General features: G+C 37.4%; 1 protein-coding gene across 2 annotated transcripts in view; it reads right to left on the minus strand.

The window, feature by feature from the left end:
* Window positions 1-161: 161 nt before the first annotated feature.
* Mdy (diacylglycerol O-acyltransferase) overlaps window positions 162-24034 on the minus strand; it is an 85146-nt gene continuing 61273 nt past the window's right edge. For both annotated transcript variants that reach the window (XM_070295090.1, XM_070295089.1), the window contains 6 exons: window positions 23169-23349; window positions 21145-21253; window positions 11088-11132; window positions 4680-4858; window positions 1260-1410; window positions 162-823 (listed from right to left, as the gene is read on the minus strand). In XM_070295090.1, coding sequence (XP_070151191.1) covers window positions 647-823; window positions 1260-1410; window positions 4680-4858; window positions 11088-11132; window positions 21145-21253; window positions 23169-23349 — 842 coding nt within the window. In that variant the 3' untranslated portion in view covers window positions 162-646. The remainder of the gene's footprint in view (window positions 824-1259; window positions 1411-4679; window positions 4859-11087; window positions 11133-21144; window positions 21254-23168; window positions 23350-24034) is intronic.

The raw sequence follows: 24034 nt of genomic DNA on the forward strand, positions 1-24034 counted from the left end.
GATTTCTGCTTCATTGGTGAGAAAAGAGGACGTGCGTAGTCGCGCCCTTAAAAAGCTGTCCTTTCAACGATCCATGAGACAGCCCTTCAATTTCCAGCTGAGAGAATAATACCCTGATAACCTCATAAACATTCCCAAGGTGCGAAATAAAATTTCGCAGGTCTGATACAAAAAATATTTTATTTATTTGACAACAAGCTTTGCCTCCGGCGTCGCGGAAGCGATTAAGAAGTTACCGTACAAAAATTATTATATAAATTCCGATATACATCTGACACCGAATTGACTGGGAATTATTTACAACTTTATAGCACATTTGTGTATTAACATACTTATTAAACACATGTAATAGTACCTTCAAACAATCACGAAACTACGGTTTCGTTTTAATGTTCATTCGTGATGTACCGTTTATTCAACGCGAACAATTACACATATATCCTGAGGCACATTTATCGTTATTGAATTTTCAGAGAGAAATCATCAGGATGATGATTCGGGGAATTTTTTCTCGCCCAGAATACAAGTGAATAGTTACGCGATTGATGAAATCGTTGACCTCGAAAGAAAGCGATAGATTGCTCGCGAGCTTCTTTTTAAGAAGTTCTTCTCCCGTTTTCGCGTTTTTATTCTTTTTTTATCTCCCTTATACCACAGAATAGTCCTCGATTAGAGTCTCGCCAAAATGAGTTACAACATAATCGTGGTAATACATCATTATACAAAGTGGTTGCCCAATGATGAGGCTTGCCCATACGACGATGTTGCCCCATCTGGCGCCGCAGTATCGCTCCGCCATCTTGCTCAACACCGACAGTGGTATCTAGAATGAACAATTAGCGTTGCACGACCGGAATTTCCGTACTTAAGAGCGGACAGGATGAATCTTGTATGCGCATACAGGATATAGTACGCAACATAATTTCATGCAAAAGTCTATAGCGAATAATGTTGCAGTGTCTGCGAAATCTCTTAAAATCTCTATATAAGGGGTATTAACTGAAGTCATTACATATAATTTAATACGTGTTTAACATAGAATATTATTTTGATATATAATTTTATCTGGAGTATTAAGAATTCGAGTGAATTCTGATCCATTTCCCAGAATTAATAGTGATCTTGAAATCAGAACGTTATTGAAATTGTCTAAAGCCGTACAGTTTTTTTTTGAAGGATAAACAAGAATTTCTTGACGCTAGAGTCAATATTTGTACAGTCAACAATACATAGTCGAAGTAAACGCGCGAGAATCTTACCTGTCCCATCATACCCATAAAAGCCCATATCTTGAACGTCTTCAAGGGTACACTGACAAGATATTCATGGAAGAAAGCGCTGATGAAGAAAACGGTCACTGACGCCGTGGTCTTACTATAGCCCATCTCCACAATCGGAATGTAGAGATGCCTGCAACATAAATATGTCACATATTCATATATCTCTTGAATGTAAAGTATTTAAAAAAAAAAAAAAAAATTTTTATCAGCAAATTTCACACAAAAATAAAGTGTGAAAAGAAAAAAAGATCTTTTTTTTCTCCTTTTACGAAAGAATTAGCCACATAATATTCTAGCTAAGCTGCACACATTCGGTCCAATAGAAAATGCTCCAAACAATTTAATCGATTAAAGATCCTGATTCTAAACCTGATAACAAGGAATCCATTTGGAGCACGTTCGCCTATTATGCCGACAATATCATTATCGGCGTCACAAAGGGGAACAGACATTTCTATAGTATCCGCGCTCTTAGACGGCGGTTGTGCCGTGGAATACACGCGAAACATTGTTAAACCGATAAGATAGGCAAAAAGTACGATGGTGACAAAGACGAGAATTTCGCTTCGAGAAATTAAAGCGATATACAGGAAAGTTTCGCCGGATTGGCAACACTTTGCCGTTACCGTTTTCGTTTGTATGACGGGACAAGGAAAAATAGACAACTCAGGGGAAAGAATCGTTAGCCGCTTGGTTATCGGTGAAGCTGCATCGGAAAGGAGACGAGAGTACGAGGGGTGTGGAGATGGAAAAAGGAGTAGCAGAAGACACAAGGCGGAAGGAAGGAAAGAAAATTCAAAGGTAGAACGACGACAGTTCTGAAGATTTCAGACCGTGCACGTTTTGCCGCGGTCCCAGGACTCGAGATTCTGCCGCCTTTTCCGCGCCCCTCGTCCTCGTCCTTTCTTTTTCTCCAACCGGGGCGAGCATCTCCTCCGCGCAAGGCGCTCGAGAATATCTTCAGTTATAGAGGTATTATAAGTGCCGCGGGGAATAAACAGCCTTAAGTGCGCATCGCGATGCGTATCGGCTTTTCCCATTACAAACCTGAAAAGATCGTCGTCGGCCTCAGCGTTCTCGTCGACAACGATACACCTCCGTGCGTCTGACGTCGTCTCCGATACATTTCCATTTTCACGTCGGCCGTTTTCCCCCTCCCCCTTCCACTTCCCCCTCTGCGCACATACTAAGCTGCGTGCCAGTCGCAGCTTGCAATTGCAGCTGCGTATCTATGTTGGTGCGAAAAAGAGGAATAAATGACCGTAAGTGAGCAGGTGCGTCGTGAGGTAAAAAGAAGCGCGAGCGTCGGGAAAAGACTTTGGAAGTTCGTGCGACGTCTCTTTAGCGGGTCTCATTTTCATTCGTTTTTGTATCATTTAAAAAGGGAACACGGCCGGTCATTTTTATAGTACGTGTCGCGTTTTATATAAGACCCTCTCGTTTTAATTATGCAGTGTTAGCTACTGCTCTACGATTGTCATAATTAATTCGAGTAATTCCTTTTCCCAGCTCAACAAAATTAAGCGTCTCCGTCACGATGTAATTCGTATTAAATATCAGAATGCTAAAATGTAAAAAAGTATATATATAATATCTAAATCGAAGTACATGTCTTATCAATATCCGTTATCTGTAGTATTTACATCTACTATTTGGTACGGGGTATATCGGCTCTTTATACGACATTCATGGTGTACACCGGGCAGTTTGTACGTGGCAATTCCGATGGCTTTCTTTTCTCTCGGTCACATAATAAGAATTTCGTACGGCCACTTTTACAAGGATTTAAACTTTCTTTTGGGCTACTTTCGAAGTACAAAGAACCGGCGCGAGCTCTTGAAAGGAGGTCGTCACTATCGCCCGAGTTGTTAGGTGCACGTGCGATGGGTAACCGTATAGAAGATGGAAAGCCCGCCGGAAAAGTCTTTCGGAAGTTCGTTGATTGTATTGAGCGGGGGATGTATAATCTAATGTGGCGGCGACAGCCGAGATGTATGAGCTGAAGTAGACATTTTAGGCGGAATAAAAGGTTTTCGTACACGCGCGAAAACTCATTCTTGTAAAATAACAAAATGTTATCTCTCAAAAACGTATTATATATAATAACGCACGCGTCCCTATATGAAATATAAAAATTTTTACATGCACAAACAATCGAACAATCGAATTGTTCTTGCAATATCGATAGCAAAAAATTCAAATAAATAATAAACATATTAATAATATGTATTAATAATGTGTATAAAATGAATATTATTTATTCTACAGAATTTAATCGAATATACATAGATATAAATAGAGTTCTGTAATTTAAAAAATTTAATAAAATTAAAGTCTTTTTTGTACAAACAATGTTAGATAGCTAGCGCGACATGACATTTTCTTTTGCCGGCTGATGTTTTTACGTAATTGGTAAGATGCGCTGACGTTACTGAGGCGATACACGAAATGTTCCGCGTTGAAATGACGGTCATAGTTGCGAAATAACCTCAGCGAGACGCGTATTGCGTTATTATATAATCATGTTACCCCTACACAGCCGAGTCAAAGGTGTAAAGTGCGCGGAGTAAAGCGTCGAAAGTTTTTCCTTCTACGGAGCAGAACGTACGTGAGAGCCCGAGTATTACGAAGCGTAGAGATGGCGAGGGTAAATAGCGTAGGGGTGCAAGGGGGTGCAAGAAAGAGAGATGAGAGACAGGAAGTAAAAGAGATGAAGGCCGTCGCCTCTCGCTGCATGCCGGACCTTTGATCGACTCTTTCTCTGTTCTATCTAACCGGGATTAAACTTCGTTAACAAGTATGCTCCGCTTTAAGAAGATTTAATTACATTTCTCGCGAATGTCTGGCATCCCCCGTCTGATCTATGGAAAGAATAAGAAGTTTCCATGAATTGAAAACATCTAACCGCATGCACTTCTTGCGAATCTGATTGCATCGCGGTTAAGTTTCACAATTGTATTAAATCTCGCTTGATTCATAATAATAAATGGCATTCTCGATTATAACACGATGATATCCATTCTTAATAACTTCGAAATGAATTGTCGTTAAAATAAGTCTGTTCGCTTAATTACGAATATTTCAGAAATTTAATCACGTTATTGCATTTCTGAAAACGGCAATAATCAATATTTCCTAGAAAGATGTTAATAATTAATGCTTGATATAAAAAAATATCAATATTCTCAAACCAATTATCGACATTTCAAGAATAATCGTTCAGCAAAGTGTAAAAAATTAAAAAAATACTAAAGTCTCATTTGACGCTTCAGATTTATAATTAAACTTATAATACTTTTATTGAACTCGAAAAATTATTTCAGATTAATCTAAAACAGTAATCAAAACCAAAAGCTGCTGATATTAAACGTTGTTATGAATAAAAATCGTTTTACTCACCGCACAGCCCAGCGATGCACCGGCATGTTCCAAGTTCTCCAAAATGTATCGATATTGTTTGCGTTCCACCAGTCACAGTAAAAATTTCGATCTGCGAAATGCAGCAGCTCGCCCATCAAATTGAAAAAGGAATGAAATATCAAGTAGAAGAAACAAAGCCACACCAAATGATTTGGTATCTGGAATAATAAAGAATTTTGGCTTATATAAGACTCAAACTTGCACGACAATCGCGTAATTTATGATCGAATTAAAGAAAAATAGCTGAGTGCAAAAAGATAACTTGTGTGCCAAGAATAGAAATGGATTCTGCTTGATCAGAAAATTACATCAATATTTTATAAGCTTAGAATTCCGATTGTTCCGTTTCGAAAATAAAGTCCCAATTATAAGACAAAAATATCAATTTCTAATATATTGCTATATCAAGAATATAATTCCATTCCATCTGATCCATAAATATATTAGAATTTTGTTTCTAGAACGTGATATTTTACAAGTTTTCTGTAGCGGAATGTGTCGGAATTTTCTAACATTAATATAACTATTTTATAACTTTTCTTAATTTCTGCTACATTCGTGAAAAAATACTCTGAACGTGGAATGTTATATAATTTTAGATCTATTAAATCTCTTAAATAATAAATAGTTTTATATTCAATTATAAAATTCTAAATAAGCATTATAAAATAAGATATTTTTTATCAATATATTTTTAAAAATCTTTAGATTTATTCAGAACTAAAAAATATTCTTTATTAAAAAAAAATAATTTTATATTTCTTTATATTCTGTCTTTGTCAGAAGTTTGCATAAAAATTTCTTATAAAATTTGCGAACGAGAAACACGTGTCTAAAAGCGACAATACATGCGGCGTGAGAAGGTGCCACGATTAATGGAAAAGTAGAGAAAGATGGTGAAAGCTCTTTCTCTCTCTCTCTTTCATTATATGTCACATTTTTAATAGATTGAACAAAATGCAATGCCTCGAGATGATGTCGGAAAAAATTAATTAAAATGAGTATATGATCGACGTGCAAAGAGGAAGATGTGTTGCGGTATTATTTACGAATTTGCAGACATAAAAGTGAAGCAACTACAATATATAACAAACTTATAAAGTATCTCGTCTATTCCTTTAATTACGTTTTAATGGAAATAAGTAACTTAGACCGATCTTTGATCATTTATCGCACACCTTTATATAATATGATGCAGTTCTAAAAGTTTTTATTCATTTTCTTAATAATCCTCCTTTTCTTAATGTTATTGAAAGATTAAAGGAAAAAGAGTAATATATTATATATCGTCATTATGTCACTTTTTTATCTTTTATCTCCACATTAAGATTGACTATTTCTTTTTATACCGCGACACGTGTTGGCCTCGTGGTGAAATGACAACTGAAATAAATGCTTTCACATCAAAGAGCAATGCAGAAAAAAAAATAAATATAAGCTCGATCTAACATCAGATGAATAGTTTCGCAAAAATTTCTTTCTACTTTTATGGCAAAGAATTCCGAAGCTGTTTCGTTTCGGATGCCATTTCGGGGCCGTCGAGTCGCCGTATCATCCGCGTGCTTCCGCCGAGCTCTCTCGCACGAGGCAAAGGACTTAATAATGTTGCCAAGCACAAAGGTCAAGTCTCTTGCGCCGCAAGGCATCCGCCGCACTTTCACGAAAAAAGGACAGAAAGCCCTTCCGCCCGCTTCCTGGCAGCCTCTTCCGGCATAGTCCGGAAAACTTACCTCGGCGTTTTAATTTCGTTTACTCGGGGATGCTACTGTAGGAAAAAGAGGAAGACAGAGACGTAGTGCGAAGAATGAAAGAGATAGAGAGAAGAAAATGGGGGGGCGGACCAGAAGCCAGTGAATCGTTCGAGACATGTCGACGATACCACAAAGGGAAAAGCGGTAAACTTTAAGCCGTCTCTTCGGCCACAGGCTATCTAAAAAAGAAATGCTTTCTCTTCAAGGAGTTATACGAGAGATGCAAAATCTTGCCGATCACAAACGCGACAAAGCAGAATACGTGCACGTCGTTTCTCCGGTAGTAAAAAACTTTGAAAAAAAAAAAAAAAAAATTATCGATTTTAAAATAATCCAATCCTTCAAATTCTCGTCTATATTTATATGTCGCAAATTTCAATTGGTAACTTTTATTGGTAATTCAAATCTTGGTACATACACGTACCATCACTTTGGATTCATAAGTCTTTCGAAAAAATATTTAAATTTCACAATGCAAATATACACCGACACCGTTTCTTATTCATCTTAAAGAAACTTCGAATCAGAAATTGATTTTTTCCTCGTCAAGTCGTATACAGATTATATTGATATAGAGATACAAGATCTAATATTGAGATCAGCAAAGTCTACCAAACGACGTGCGTGAAATGCGCGAACGGGAAAGCGTTCATTCATATTGATGCGCGGCTCAAACATCGATCCCCGCGCAAGAAACCAGCAATATCGTCCGATTCGTGCTTGATCCCATCACCGGCTGCATAACATTAATGCGTGCTTGGCTTACGTATACCATCTGGCAGTCGATTTTCATCAATAATGCAAAAATATCGGATTACAAGGCGCGGCGGGATTTTCTACATGCGCGTATCGATACGCGATATCCACGCCATTAGTAGTCGTCGCGGAAAAAAAAGTACGAGAGTATATAAGTCGACCTGCTTAACCGCGTGTATCGCATTATGTTAATAATCGATATTTTCCATTTTCTTTTCGATCAGTGACCCTCCCTCGTCGTCTTCTTCAACTGCCATTCTCCCTTCGTGTCCCGAGAACGCTCGAAGTGTGCCTGTCTATCAGATACGTTTACGCTTATCAGGTCTCTCGAAAGATATTAAAAACATACCCCCCCCCACCCACCCCCAGTAATATAATGGTTGGGATAGAGAATATGTAAATACGAGCGGATTGAATCTTTTAACTTTATCGAAAGCCAGCTATTAGTCTGCGAGTCAAAGAGTGGAGCTAAATTTCACGAATAAGTATGCAAATGTTGAATAATCAAACTTCTAGACTATGTAGAAAAAATTTTAGTACCGGAGATAGATACTGATCGATGGCGAATATTCGATGACTATTCTCCCATGTATCACTATCGAAAAATAATGTAAGAGTAACAGTATTAATACCGTCTCGCTATGATTCCCCTATGTCAAATGTAACGTCCATTATCCTATGTTTATCGATGCGTAAATATCTTTTGCATCGTCGAGAATTGCACGTCGAAAATTAGATCGTATCCATCGTTATGCGCAGCCTTTGCGCAACCAATCGACAGGTAAAAGCGACGAAGAGATCGCGCGACGGCGGTGCCGTTATAATTGTCGTTTTGCACACTTTGGATGATTTTCAAAGGCAAAGGGATTTCGGAATGAGGCACTGACGCGCGCGAAGGGCGCGAGCGTGTGTAAAGGGCGAGATCGACCCGTGAGGAAGAGAGGGACAGAGATAAAGAGAAAGAGAAAGAGGAAGAAGAGAGGAAGGACCTCGTTGAACCGCGGGAAAATTGCGTTTGCCCATTACGACGAGATTAAAGTCCCGTCCCGCATTGCAGTTCCGTCTTGTTTCTTCGACGCCATCCTCGGGCCGACTTCGTATATAAGAACCGCAATTAACCCTCGACGGTCACACGCGTCCCAAAGTCCACGATCCCCCGCGGCTATTTGCGGTGCAAACGAAAAGTAAGACTGTGCGCGAAAGATCGAGAGGGACGATCTCGATAAACAATTACTTTCTACGCACGCGTGGAAAAACAAATAATTTACCATCGCGAATGAGCAACCTTTGCTTTAGCGGAAAAAAATCTACTTTTTTCATGGCAAAATTAATTTTGCCCCGGGGCTAATGAGCCGCCTCCCTTTCCTCCCTTCATACGTTATTAAAGAAGGGAGGGATTTTCTTCGCTCTTTTTTAGCCGATGCTTTTATTATCTATAATTTTATCGCTTTACTCTGTTTCAAAAGAATTCTGGGATTGAAGAGAAATCTATTTTTCGACAAGATTTTTAATTTTGCTTCGCGCTTAAATTTATTCTAGTACCGTACTCGATCTCCAGTATCTAAGTTCTCATATCAACCCGTATATCAACCCGTTTTTTATATTCGCGCATCACACACCAAGCTAGATAAAACGGATTAAACAAACACGGTCGGATTATGCACTAGGACGGAATAATAATATACTATCTGTACAATCAATGTGCGCGGGCATATTAAATTTTTCCATAAACAAGCTTATATTTATTTTGTATCATAGTTATCTGGATCGCGCGTCTCGACGGAAAAAGTCGGCGGCACGAATCGACGAAAGGAACAATAATTAACAGTATAGCCGGCTCAATTAACGCGAAACTTTTATAACAAAACTCAGCCATGCACGACCACCAGTCTACCGTTTTAATCGTGAATAATCGACATCTACCAACTGGCCGGACGCGACAGGAAAGTCCGTCGCGCGCGCCGCTACACACTCGAGGACAGTCGCTTTGGGACGAATTTATATAATTGAATTCGGTTCACTGGACTCCGTCCAGCATTCGAAACACTACGACCGGCTAGTTCCGATCCGAAGCATTCGAGCTAACGAGAGAATAACGAGCAACGTCGAACGAATGGACGCGAACGCAGAATAGCTCGGACCCAGTCTGAACGTCGAAGAGTAGCGGAGCGTGTCGGCGCTGCAAGGAAAACACGAATAAAAAGACACGATGAGCGCTACAGCATTCGCATGAACAAATCTTTGGATATCGGTTATTTTTTTTCTTATTTTTTTTTGCGTCACGTATATTCCCAATGCGCCGAGAATGTTCTAAAACAATCGTACATTCTCTCAACTGCGGATATCGGAATTTAAAATATGAAAAATAGAGACTGTTCGAATGTCGAGAGGAATTAATCTTCCATAATGTCAAGCTAATTTTAAATAGTCTCGAAAGAAATGTCTTTCAAAAATTATCAATACTTTAGAGATTAAAATGAGTTGAAAAGAAAAATTGACTTTATAAATTCAACAAAGAAGTTATCGTTTAAAATAAGTAAATTCCTCTTCTTTAAATTCTCTAAATAGATATCCAATTAGTAAAAAGAATTATGTTCTCCTAGATAGATTTACTATTTTGACATTCGCTTTCTAGCAACTGTTTGTATTAGCGGTACAGAAAACAGGTGAATCGGAAGTATCAAAATAACATCTTCGGCGCGTATCGTTGTGTATCGATCTCCCTGCGGACTTGGCGACAAACGACCTTTTTCCATCGTCGAACGTGCATATTTTACCCGGAAGCGTCAGGAAACTTAAATCAAGAATTCATAGATTCCGGCGTACTTTTCGCGAACGCCTGAAGCTCTTACAAAATCTCCTCCTCCCCTCTCTGTCTCTCTTTCTATATATATATATATATATATATATACATTTTTTTCAGACGTACTCTTCTTTGAAGAGAAACACAACATTTCTATTTCACATTTCCATAGACAATTTCGTTTATTTTCCAACATGCAACAGATGCAAGTTATCGTAAAGCAAACAGTTGTAACCGGGAACATTGAAGTTAACCATTTCTTATGCTCTATTCACATAAAAAATATGGCAGAAACAATGTAAGTAGTAAATTAATTGATAATTAAGAGCATTTGCAAAATACAGTTATATCGTGACAAAGCAATCTTCATTAACGACCCCGAATATTCCCGAATAATATGTATTATCCAACCAAAAACTTAGTTTTACATATTCTGGATTATGTTCTTGTTGGAATATTCGTACAAGAAAGCTGGTGCCGGCTCGCAAACTTGTGCAACGAATGGATTTATAAGGCGTTGTATTAACACGACATTTATCGACGACACGTAGTTCGATATGAGTTCTCTCTGTCTCGCATTCTAGCTGTCGAATGAACTCGTATAGTCGTGGCAAAGTTCAGGTGAAAACTGCGTTCTATTGCGGAAGGGAAGAGATTGAATTCGCAAATATTGCCTCGAGACTTTCCTTGTAAAAGGTGTGCTGTAGAAAAAGAGAGGAAAATCTAGCGCGAAAAATTGGAAGTATCTATCTATGGCATGCAGTTACGCAAATAAAATACGTTCGCGTGTGAACGGTATCAATATGACGACGAGCTTAAAAAATCGCTGAAAGAAAGATTTTACGTTAAAATAACGTTTAATAATATTTTATGTAGCCAGTATATACATACGTTTACATTAATTGAGAAATACTTAATATCTTCGAGTCATATGATGTCTGTCTACGTGACGACAAAAAAGTCTTATAATGTACTTGACATATAATATAATATATTTGACTTGTAATGTATTTTGGACACACCCGGTACGCGCTTATAAATTTGCAAGCGAATATATAGATACATGTGTATACTCACCGCTAACTTGAGAAGACGCTCGGAGGCCTTGGCTACGTCCATATTCTGGAACGTAAACGAGAGAGATACAAAATTATTAATGTAGAAGATAAATACATGAGAAAGAGAAAGAGGAGGCTAGGAATTAAGCAGATATGCTTTAAAGCTGAACGCAAAACAAATACAAGTTGGGGGCCGAAACATATTGAGAGCGAAACCAACGACAAAATATTACTTTCTTTAATTGGATTTAAAATTGTAAATATCAACTATAAGATCGCCGTGGCTGAATTATTTCGCGCGTCGCACAATTCCGGAATCCGCAAAAAAATATCGTGATTGTACGCCGCGATGGAAATTTTGGGCCGCGCGTTGCAGTTAAATCGAATCAATGAATCGTCAATTCTTTTGAAAGGATGCAGTATTTATATCCGTCTCTGTACAACGCGCTATGCTTTGCCGCAGTACAATTGAAGGTTTATTTTCGTGCAAACGTCCGTATACACACACGCACACACGCGCGCACACATGCGAAATTAGATTAACGTCATGCATCCAGAATGCAAACCGCAATATTTAATCCGCGAATCGAAAAAATGCGGTTGTATGGTATATCGCTTCTATTTTTATTTGAGAAACATTGTTTTGTGAGGAATTTTTGTTTTGACAGCCATCTCTCCAATATCTCCGAAATACCCAAGATAATCGCATAGATCAAGAATATGAATGCGATAAATATTAATAGCGGATATTAAATCTCTGAATAATATTCGTGAAAAATTATTAATCATTGCAAAGATAAAATCGATAATTTGATCATTACATTTCAGTCGTTTAATCCGGTTATTATTAGATATCCAATGATCGTATTTAAAAAATAATCCTCTTCTTTATTTTAAAATATATTTCTCAAAAATTATCATTTCAAAGCATTTTGATTTAATCGCTTTATCTTTCAAAGTGTATCAGTAGTGTTCCTACTTTTAATTTGACGTTAAATGTTTCCTATATAACTATGAACGTGAGAATTATTTAAATTATTTAAATGATTTAAATTATTAATATAAAATCAAAACTAAATATCATGTACTATTTTATTAATTTATAGATCATAATTTTAGAATAATATTATTTTAAAGACAAAAACCACTTTATTAATAAACTATTTTGTGGATTTACCTATGTTTTAATATGCGAACAATGAATATCTATTTAACTCTATTTTTATCGTATTATTTATATCTCAACACAAGTTAAGATATATTACAAATTGAAATAAATTGCATTTCCCTAAAATAGAATTTCTAAAATGTCGGACAAAGTAAAATTTAATATTCGGATCCGAATGATATAGAATTAATCAGCAAAGTTTAACGGAAATCCAGGCACTGTTAACTGAAGGCGCGTTATTAAATTATAAAGCTAACTTTTAATTTGACTTAACAATAGCTTCGTCACTGAGCAAAGACGTCCAAGAGTTTTCTTTTCCTCATTCATATTTGCACTCGGTTTATGTATGTTGAACGAGAAGCTTTCCGCCGATGGAATTGATATTTCGTGCGCTGGCGCGCTGATTGAACACAAGGGAAGGGACCGTCCCTCCGATGTTCCGCTTAAGTGGCGGTTGTCGAGAGGTCCCTTCGAATGCTGCAACAGCCAACCCCGCGCTTGTATAACAGGTATGCAAATAAATACCTTAGAGCTTCGTCGCGACTTCAACACGTCATTATCGCGTATATGCACGCGTCAGTGATCGCGTGTATCCCCTTAAAAAAAGTGACATCTTCGTTGAATATAAACGTAAATCACGAGTCTTGAAATATATATTTCATGTAACAAGTTGTATGTATGTGCATTTCGATATACGTACAACTTGTATATTCACTACACAATTATACATCACACATATTAAATATAAATAAATCTTATGCGACATAATTTTTGATAAAATGCTATCTAATTAAAATATTTTTATTGTATTTATATTTTTAAACGCAACTCGTTTTTATTGCGCGCGAGCGTGCGTGTATGCGTATATATATATATATATATATATGTTTATGAGAGATTTATATATTATATGTAATATCCAGAAGTAATATTTAGAATTAAATATCGGGATGATGTATTTTATTTCCCAATTTGATAACAAATAGCAGATTTAATGACAACAAAACGTATAGAACTGGATCAGGATAATTGCAATTATCATGATATGTATAGTCATTATTACATTTAATATTCTGCAGCATATATATTGTGGTAATATCACGATATTAATTGAATTATTCGTGTTTGTGTCATCGTTGCAACAAATTGAATAGAAAAACGACAAAGGCGAAATAGAGAGTGATGCTATTATCTCTGGTGGTGCACAAGTCAATATATAACACATGAAACGATTAACGCACACTACTTCATCCATTTGTGCACTTCATAGTAATGTGTTCGCTTATTGCAATGCTTTTGCAGTTACAAGTAGAAATCTGGAAACTAATTGCGACGAATTACTGGCTTAAAAAAGCGCGATTCAAGCGAGTGGCGATAAAATTTAAGGACTGCATCGTAAACAAACGCTTACGTCCTGGAGAAAATGATTTTTTTACGACAGCAACAAGTTGTCCCAACGAGAATTTCATGTTTCCTTAGCGCCAACTTTACAGCTTGGTTTAATGAGGCCGCGATACTTTACGCGGTCTGATAATTACAAGCCGGGACAAGTGGTGAGCTCGGCTTGCACGGCGCATCTGCTATAAAACACAGTCTTCTTACGTGTTTTAATTGAATGATTAAAAAAAGCTCTTTAAAAGAATATAAAAAAAGGTAATAAAAAGAAGTGCTTTAAACACGCAGCAAAAGCAAGAGAAATAATTGTTGATGAAAAATCTTAAAACATACAGGATTTATCAGTCGTTCAGTCTAGACGCTTCGGAAGAAGAAGCGAGCTATTTGAATTTGTATTTCCACAAAATCACGGCATTCCAAATGATTGCATTCCGTCCGGAGCTGCGAGAGTGCTTGGTGGCTGGAGAGAGTCTTTGCGAATGAATAGCGGTACTCGAGACAAAGGGAAAGGGAAAGTAAAGGGTGTTCTAAGGATTGAAAATAAAGCGAGATGGATTTTCCTTCGGAGGATCGCGTCCAAAACATCTCACGTAGATAGTTCGAGCCATTTCTTCCTCTTCTTTCTCATTCTCTTTTTGTTTCCGCTGCACTCGTGGAGTGCGATCGAAACATTGGTTTTTTAATATGGACTAGAAACCCGGGCCCAAAAAGAAAGTACAATACAATGCTCCTCAACCATACGTTATGATTCTCATACATGTCGTAAAAAAACAAAAACAAAAAAAAATTTATAAATTTATAGATACATAAATAATAATATAATTCTAAATACATATGCAAACGCGCGTTATGATTGCAACGATATCAATAATATACTCGCTGGATGTTGGTAAGTTAAATTTAGTGAGACATTATATAAATATCAATGCGAGAAAATATGCCAATATATCTGAAAGCCGCGAACAAAGTTGCAACAATTCACTAATACCTTCTCGCGACACCTCCCTCTTCAACTGCCTTTCCTGTCATCTTTACTCGACGTTGATACAGTTGAGCATTCTCATCCTTTTCACGGAATGAAAATAAGTGCTACTCGTGGCATTCGCGATAAATATACACGTTGCGGAATGCGAAAGAAGATGAAAAAAAAATGAAAGATAAACGCGGACAGAAAAACGAAGGAAGCTAGAAAAGATTCTCGGCATCAAGGAAACGTCCCCTCGTCATCGCCAGTCGTTTCTTTCGTTTCAATTAGCACCGAGAGATTTGCGGCTTTGCATTCGCGAATACTTTGTTCTGCAGCTGGAAAAAGTCTTCAAAATACCGGGAATTCACCCCCGTCGAATTGAATCCTGGTCGACTGACAATAGCACATGTCGAATGAGAGGTACTTATGTAGACATCGCGCTCTTTCGACGATCCTTCATCGCGCACGCTAGTAACTCCTTGAGAGAGCTTTTACGAGCAAAGCAGATGTAAATCGATCCATCGATAGGGAGATTCTCGGAAGTTTATTTAAATCGACGAGTTCTCAAAGTAAATATGTTAATGATTAATGTTAGTGAAGATCGCATCATTCGGAATGACGCGTAACGCTAATAGAAGTTATTGTTACTCAAACTCCATGTCGTAATTAGTCAAGTAATTAAAGTAATGATTAAATTGAATGAGATGTAGATTAAGCATTTACTTAAGCTTTCCTTTAAAATAAATTTTTACTTATCTGACTTTCTACTTTTAACATTAAAAATGTGTCGAGAATATCCTCATAAAAAAATGTGAAAAATAACTTAAGCGATGCTTGTTGTCAAGCGAGTTTCCACTAAGTCCCTGTTTCCATCACACGAAAAGTCTGTTTTTCAGCGAATTAATGTCTAGAGAATTATCCTCAGAATTCAACTCACAACTCTCTTTCCGGAGACCTCAAAATATTTACTCCGATCTGACAGTCGCATTTTCAGACTACGCTGCTGAAGAAGACAGGAAGAAGACTGCAGCGGAAGACAAATAAAATTAAAAGACGCTCAACGTGGTCTTAAGTGTTTCGTGTCGGAGCATCGGCAAAAAGGTGGTTCCGCGGACAACTACGCCTTCGCTGTTCTTCATTCGCTGACGTCTTCTGGTACTAGTTAGCGGTCGAATAAATATGGTCTTCGCATCCCCTTTTTCCTTGGCGTGACAAACACCCGAGAGAAGAGAAAGAGAGAGAGAGAGAGAGGCCAGAAAAAAATAAGATAATAACTCGCTCGTGGGACCGCAACAATTCTCGCAAAAATCCGAAACAGTGGAATCCCTTCTTTATAAAGATTTTATTTCATCTCGTTCGCGTTTCTTTTTTTTTTTTTTTAACACGAACGCTGCAAGATTGAAATGTTTCCGCAGCATATTCCGAGAGCAATTCGCGGCCGCTTTTCGCCGTCAGTTAAAAGTCGGAGAAATACTGCCTGAGATTCTTCGCCTCGGCAAAGATACGCTGCCAATAAAACTTCCCCTCGCTTTTCGGTCTTTTAGCGAGCACGTTTCGCTGTTAAACGTTAAGCGGCCGGTTATAATAACGTGAGCGGATTTTCAAACTTCGGAATAACACTAAAGTCTTGATCAGACAATATAATTATTCGAAAATGATTTATACAACGACAAAGCTGAACAGTTTCTTTATAGATAAACACAAATTTCGATAGAAAAATTTTTAGATTAAATCTTTTAGAAAAGATTGAAGTAATACGTTGAAAAGAAAGTGAGAAAAAAGTTATGTAACTCGATATGCTGAAATGTCGAAAATGTCGAAACGAGGATTGAAAACGAAATGCGCGCTCAGGCCTCTTCGAGCTTTAAAAAGAAAAAATTCGGCGGCAAAAGTATACGCGCCCATTTTCGTAAAAGTCCGATTCCTGGTGATTTTCGAATCACGTGCAGTCTCACCAGCGATTTTACTTGTTAGCTGCCGCCTCGACGGCATTTTATTTTTGCTCGCCTATCACGGGGCACGGATAGAAAGAATTTTTGCAGCGTCATAACTCGGCGCGAAACTTTCGCTCCGGTCGGCGAACGCATATCGCTAGCAATTTCGATACAAGAAGGTGCGATCGGCTTCCGGTATTCTGCGAATTCCGCTTCGACAACGTTGGTCAAGTGTCTGGAATCTTGCCGACAGCAAGAAAAACGAACAATAGGCGAATGGTATGCATGTCGCGCAGCTTTTCTCGATTCGTTGCTTCTTGACCCTTGCACTTTGATTCAATATGCGAGAAAAATAGATAAAGATATATGAAGGAACGTTAAATTTGCGCATAACTAAAATTTTTTTCTAAACAAATGATTCACATTTAAATATTTGCAAGTTTTTAATTAAATTTTTGACAGTATTCTTTTTCACGTTCTATTTTTTCAGAGAAATTTCTTTCTTTCTTGCTTTCTATATTTTTTTTAGGATATATATTACTTGTTAGATTAAATACATATAATGCGTTAAATTATAAGTGACAATATACAGAGCTAGAGGAGATGCGTTCTACCGCTAACCGTCATAAAACCTCATGCTTTTTGTGGTAATAATCACTTTCAACGCACTTCCAAAAATCCTTTAAACGCTTATCCCTGTTAGCTGCAGTGTGTCGTAAGCCGATAAGCCAAATCTTGATGCACTCTCCCTGCCACTCCTCGATTGCTCAATCGATCAGCAGAGTAAAATATCGCACAATGCTGTAGGCGGAAACTGCGGAAGAGCCGGTAATTATCCTTGTATTTTCGCGATGTAAAAGACTCATTCATAGTATTAATGCCGTTGAATTGCAAGAGATATTAATGATTATAAATAGATTAATATATCCCGCAAATAAAAAATAAAAAAAAGAAATATGAAAAGTAGGAAACGATATAGAAATAAAACAATAAGTGAATAGAAAGTGCACAGATTTACGTTTGAATCGGATAAAGTTATGTATGTATCCATACATGCGTTGGGCACGTGAAAAATCGCCCATGCAAAAGTAGACGTTGGTACTAAGCAGGCGCAATGCGACGGATTCCCTCGGCGCTGGAAGGGTTAATCGTCCGCTTGCCAGAGGAAATCGTGAGGATTTCCGGTCGCGCGCAGTGCCGATTCTCCTTCTCATCCATTCATTCCGCCTTATAAGAATAACGAGGCTCAAGTCTGGAGCACGCCGGTAAAAAGTGATTACCCTCCGACAAGGTATCATCTCCGCGATATTATCAATTTCCCCCTCTTCTCCCTCTTCTCGATCTCGCGACCCGAGGGAAGCAATATCCTTGTAGATTTCTTAATTTCTGGATCTCCCTCCCGCTCCCGATCCCCTTCCTCTTGTCACCCTCGTGACATCCGCGCCGGGTGACAATGATAGACCACGCCGGGTTAAATCCGAGGGAAGGGTATGTCGTCTCTCAGCACCAGCTGGAGCTCCATCGGGGACGTGACTGACGTAATCGCGACTCGCAATTATCAGATCCAATTTGTCGCCGAGCGAAGAAAGAATAGCGCGCGGAACGAGCGCGAAAAGCGATCGGGTATGGAAGAAATCGAAATGGCCAAAGAAATAGTTCGATTCCGATATTAACTTCCCTGCATTAAATAATAGCAGTGGCAATTACTTTGCGTTCGGTCGATATTGCGATTTCGAGTGAGTCTTTGCGAGAGAGGCGAAAGGATTCCGATGTTTCCAACCACGGTGCGTCCCGTTTAAGCGTTTCCTTCGAGTCTCTTTGGGGAACGGCGAAGGAGAAAGATGAAGGAAAAGGAAGTGAATGAGAGAGAGAGAGAGAGAGAGAGAGAGAGGCGTCACGATTCGCAGAAGCAATTTGTCTGCGGCATGAAATCATGCAGTCGAGAATCGATTCTTCGTTGAGTGGCTCGCGTCGATCCCGATTCGAAGCAATTCGAAACGCTTAATAATCCCACACGCGATATAGTTTCGAACACAATGGAGGAAGGGAACGTGCCTAATCGCGAATACGGAAGTTCCGACTAGCGCGGTTATGGAAAGGAGCAGCTAACACTCTCGCAAAGTTCCGCAACAATGCATCCGATTGTAACATGGGAGTGCGCGGATCAGACTTGACGATCGGCACTTCAAAGAGATTGCTCTCTCCAATGACAACATGAGTTTTTATTAGAAAGGGATGTATCATGTTGTTTATTAATTATACAAATTTAGTAAATGCAAACGTTGTCGATGTTATCATGTTTGTACATCTGTTTCACATTATAGCTTTATCTCTTTATTAATTACACGCGCGCAAAGCGTCTAACTAATTTTTAATCATATTAGAAGCTAAAATTGGAATTTCTGGCCTAAATGTGCTTAAAATATTATATTTATAATTCGTATTTTGTCATGCCTGCGTAAATAATTGTAAATTAAAAAGCGTTCTGGGGCAAAGGAAGAAAATCCTAGAATCTATCAAATTTAATCAAAAGGTTAATTATGTCTATTTGTGTTTTTTTAATTTCTATATTAAATAAATTAAATTTCATTTCATTATGAAATTTCAATTTCATTAAATGAAAGAAATATAAACATTGTGTTTTATCGGCAAAATTTATAGCCAAGAGTTTCTACCGTGAATTTTTAAGCCACTGCATTTGGCATTCGCATGAATAGTAGAATTATTAGTAGCTCTACCGGATCGATGGTAGGATCTGAATTCTCGATAATATTGTACATATATGAAATATGGGCGTAGATGGTAAACCGCGGATGCCAGTTACGGATCAGATGCGGTTAAGCTCGACCACGTAAAAGGTTCCATTTAAATCTATGGTCCTCTCATGAGCACGCAATGGAAAATTTGCGTTTGCGACATGAATCGACGCACCTCTCGTTACCCCGTGATCAAAGCTATAAGTACACACGCGCGCGAGATTAAAAAATACATATATAAATATCGAATCAGATTCTCTTCGTACTCCTCTAATTAACGCTTTAAATTACCCCCTTCCCCTTCCACAGCCTCCTCTTTCCCCTCAGAATGTAGCTTATTTAATTAAGCGGTTCATTCATCACACCTCATCGCCGACGATTGATAATTGGCTAATTAACCGTTTCTCCTCATGCGCGCGTGTGAACTTTTTTAATTAATTTATAAAATATGCTACATCTCTCTTCATTATCTGCCTTCATAGAAAAATGTAATAAAAATCATGCCAGAAAAAAAAAGAGAGGTGATATGATGTTACGTATTTAATGACGTTATATAATTTATTATGAAATATTATATTTATTACGAAATATAAAGAGAATAGAAAAAAGGAGTAGTTTTTTCATTCGTGTTTTTGAGAATAAAATAATTATTATAGGTAAACCAGCTGTCATATCCAATTCAATACTCGCAGATAATGAGAATTAAGATATTTAATTCGAGATATTAGAGTAAAATTAAGATGTCGTTGCGAATCTCTGTTGAATCTCACATAGATAATAAATGACAATTTTAAATTCCGCGAACGTATTTAACTTTTATCGCACCGACGGGGCACATCGCTTCAAGTGAACACGTGGGATATTTGCAACGAAAATATCACTCCCGTCAACCTCCCGCAGGATCAAATATAACTGGCAAATCATAGCAGTAGGAGGATTTACCTCCACATGAGATAAAAACTGATGGCGTGCCCCGAGCATTATTGCAACGCAAACGGAAAAAACTACATGTCGCTGGCACATTCTTTCTTTCTTCTCTCACTTTCGCTTATTTTTATTAAGAACCGCCACCCAACGCGAAAATAAATTGGGCGTATATACTGTTACTGCTGTAAATGTTTTGTTGTCGCGACAGATGGAGACAAAGTTATTAACATCGTGAAATATACCAGCGGTACTTTAGAGCGAATATAAGCGATAAAAAATATACTTTGTACGTGTCGCTGAAACTCTTAGTCTCCTTTCCTTTCGCGTCCATTTAGCATTTTAGGAAATGCAATTTACATCGTATTCCTGATATTACGCAACGTTATATTGTGAAGAGATATATTGCTTACAGATGCAACTTGCAATAATATTACTGCAACTGCAGCGCATGCAACAGCTCCCTTTTTCCTGTGTATTTTAACGCGCGAGAGAATTCGGTAGCACGGTGATACTTGCCCAGGATAGCACACAGAATTCGTTGTATATCTATGTGTATCGAATTTCCGGGCGAAAGCATTACTCGAAAGATTGATCGTACCTATTTGCCGAAACCAAATTACACTTCTACTCATCTCCCGGCCCCTCTATCTTACCAGTTATTTCGCGGTTAGTCCGGTTTATTTATGACTACAACGATAAATAATTAGCTCCCGTAATAAAGCGCAAGATATCGCGCGAGACATCAATAGATCATTATTCATGTTGTTCGAGAATAAAAGCTAGTAAGAGAGCGAATTGCGCTTCGGACAAAAAATTGATTTATTGGAAGAATATTATAAATATAAAATGTATTTTCTCTCTCTCCCCCCTCAAAACAAGATGTTTCTTTTGAAATATTATAAAAACGTAATAATATTAAAAATACTTACACTAAAGGGAATCAATGAATTTTTCACGGAAGGTATCATCCACTGTTGAAAAAGAGACATCACTACCTGGCATCCTACAACGACTTCCAATATTCGTTTTATGAGGAACCTGTAAATTAGATAGTACGCCGATATACAAAGAGAATACTATCTTAATATAAAAAAAAAATATTCACGTATAATGTGATTAATATATATATGTATGTAGATATGCATGCGTGTGTTTATATATAATTTTATTTAATTTTGGTTGCACTTAAATTCTGTGCAAAAATTTTATATAATATTTTATATAATTTCAAAATCTCTGTGTGTATGATTTAAATATTATATAAATATATGATTTTACCATTAAAAAAAGAATAATATATGCTTTTGCCGTTTTTACACATCTAGATTTATATTTCTGCCATTACGGCGAACGCGCAGATATACCTTTTATCGGATTTATCGGCCGTCCGACCTAATTCTTTTCCACGTGATTCTATTACATTGATCATTATGCGACACCAGTACACATCTATTTGCTCTCAGATTTTATCGACGGCGCAAACCGATTTCCGGCCAACCCCATGAATCCCCACCCCCGTTCTCGTTACCATCCCACCAGCTCTCTCAACCATATACCGATTCTCGAAAAATCGAAAATACGACTTTTGAGTGCTGTCGCGCGAAACGACGCTCCCATTCGACGGCACGTCGTCCGCACGAGTTTCGTTTCCGGTAAACTGCCGGCGACAAGCAAAGTCTGGATGCACTTTTCGACGAACGCGACTGCACGAAAAGTATACTTGTGCACAAAAGGGAAAAGCGAGCTATGAAAACCGGTAAGGATGACGATACAGTCAGGAGAACAAACTTGAAGAAAGATATGACCCGCAGATTTATTAAATCTCTGATTGAAATATAATATATATAATCCTTTTCAAGGTAATATTCAGGATACATAATTAATATTAAATGAATGATCTAAATAAAAATTTAATTGATATTAATTCAGTTATGTGCGTAAAGATATTTAATGCTAAATTCCTTGCTAACATATATTCTATAATAATTTGTTTTACGTTTATTTTACATTATTATAATATTAATAATATCGTAATATTGCACATATTGCTACTTACAATTTAATATATTGAAATTAAACAAGTAGCGCGATTCTTTTTGAGGGGTTCATTTAAAGAGATCTTCTGCGCACATTTCTAACTAAATTATATTAATAAAATATAAATGTAATATAAAATAAAATATGAATAACATATGATAAATTTAAATTTTACACATACGATATAACATAAAATTTTAAACTTTATTCAATTTCGACTTATGCAAATAATTCATGTTCTCGATAAAATCACAAAGAATCTTTAAAATTTTTTTTTCGAAGTGTTTCGGAATTCGTTTGCAGGAATCTGAGTTTTGTAAATCGGCAACTTTGGCATCTATTGACATTCTTTACGAAAAGAATATAAGACGTAAAGTAGAATAGCGCGGGGTTACGTCATAGCGAAATCTATACGAGAAATCTGAGAGCAAACATGGATTTATACGCCTTATGCAATGTATACGCTCGCGTGACCGAACTCAGACAATATCAAGTTTCCACTCGACTCACTTTCCGATCGAAGCAAACCTATAGTGGGATTCTTGAAAACATATGTAAACAGAAACAAGACTGTATTGCTTGGTAGGAACAAGTCTAGGAACAAGATTGGAGAGGATACTAAAAGACCTATTTTGCATAACTTTCGAAATACTTTCGTTTCCCAACTATTTCCTAAACGATTGGCAAAAGTTTTCGACATATCGCGAGGGGACAAAACGAGAATATGGAAATTTCATGCAATGATTAGATAAAATCGTCAAAAATGATTCGATTCCGGAAGAAATTCATGATTCATTGTTGCTTAAAAATTAGTACGATATTTCTACAAAAAACAGGCAGATCGCAAATTCGCGTTTCCGATTGAAATCGCTAATAATGCCTTTCTAAATAAACATCAAGATACCAGATCACTCACCTCTTACGAATCCGCTGCGTTCTAGGAAAGTTCAATTCATAGCATAAAGTAGGCGCTAATATATAGTAATAAAGATCGGCGAAATTTAAGTTGTCAGGATATTGTACCAATGTATTTCCGTGATCGCTCATCTTGTGCTCAAAGTCATTGGCATCATTTGCACTTTGTTTAATGCTGGAAGCTACAACAGAGAAACCATATTGTCGTCAATTTTTATTGTCATTAATCAAAAATAAAATAAATTACATACGATGTTATCGAGGTTGTTTCTTATAACTCTGCTCTTATTCCAAATAAGAAAGTGGTTTTTCATAAATAAATATGCAGCAATTGGCCGAGTAACAGAGAACAATAAAATAGAAGACAAAGATAAAAACCGAATAGATAATGATAAACATTCGTGCAGAGAAACATTTTACATTTGGAGGCAAAGAAAAGATCAGAAAGACAAAATTTATAATAAAATGTTAGACTCTAATAGGATCTAAGCATCTTACAAAGAATAATATACTTTTAGGATTAACGTTTTAAATGCTCACTCGATCGCAGTCTGTTCAAAATTAAAATAAGAGTTTCTAGAGAACTCTTCTAAAAAGTTCATAATTACATTTTCCTTTATACAATCGCTCGTCTCGAGCTCGAGTCTCTCTCAGATTGTCCTTAAACAACAAAACCGAACGCTCGCGCAATTTTCTCGGTCGGGAAGCTCGGAATTCCTCAGCGCCGCGCTAAACACGTGGATTCCCATCTGCGCGTCTAATCCCACCCCGACGAGGACCAGTAACTAATAGAATCCCCTCAATTATCCAAATCCGATGAATAATCCAATCTGGAATTCAAATAAGCCCGGGTTGCACCGACTGCTG

Source organism: Polyergus mexicanus, unplaced genomic scaffold (genome assembly GCF_030449975.1).
Source record: "Polyergus mexicanus isolate NDT 795.1 unplaced genomic scaffold, iyPolMexi1.0 SCAF_4, whole genome shotgun sequence".
Taxonomy (NCBI): Eukaryota; Metazoa; Arthropoda; class Insecta; order Hymenoptera; family Formicidae; genus Polyergus; species Polyergus mexicanus.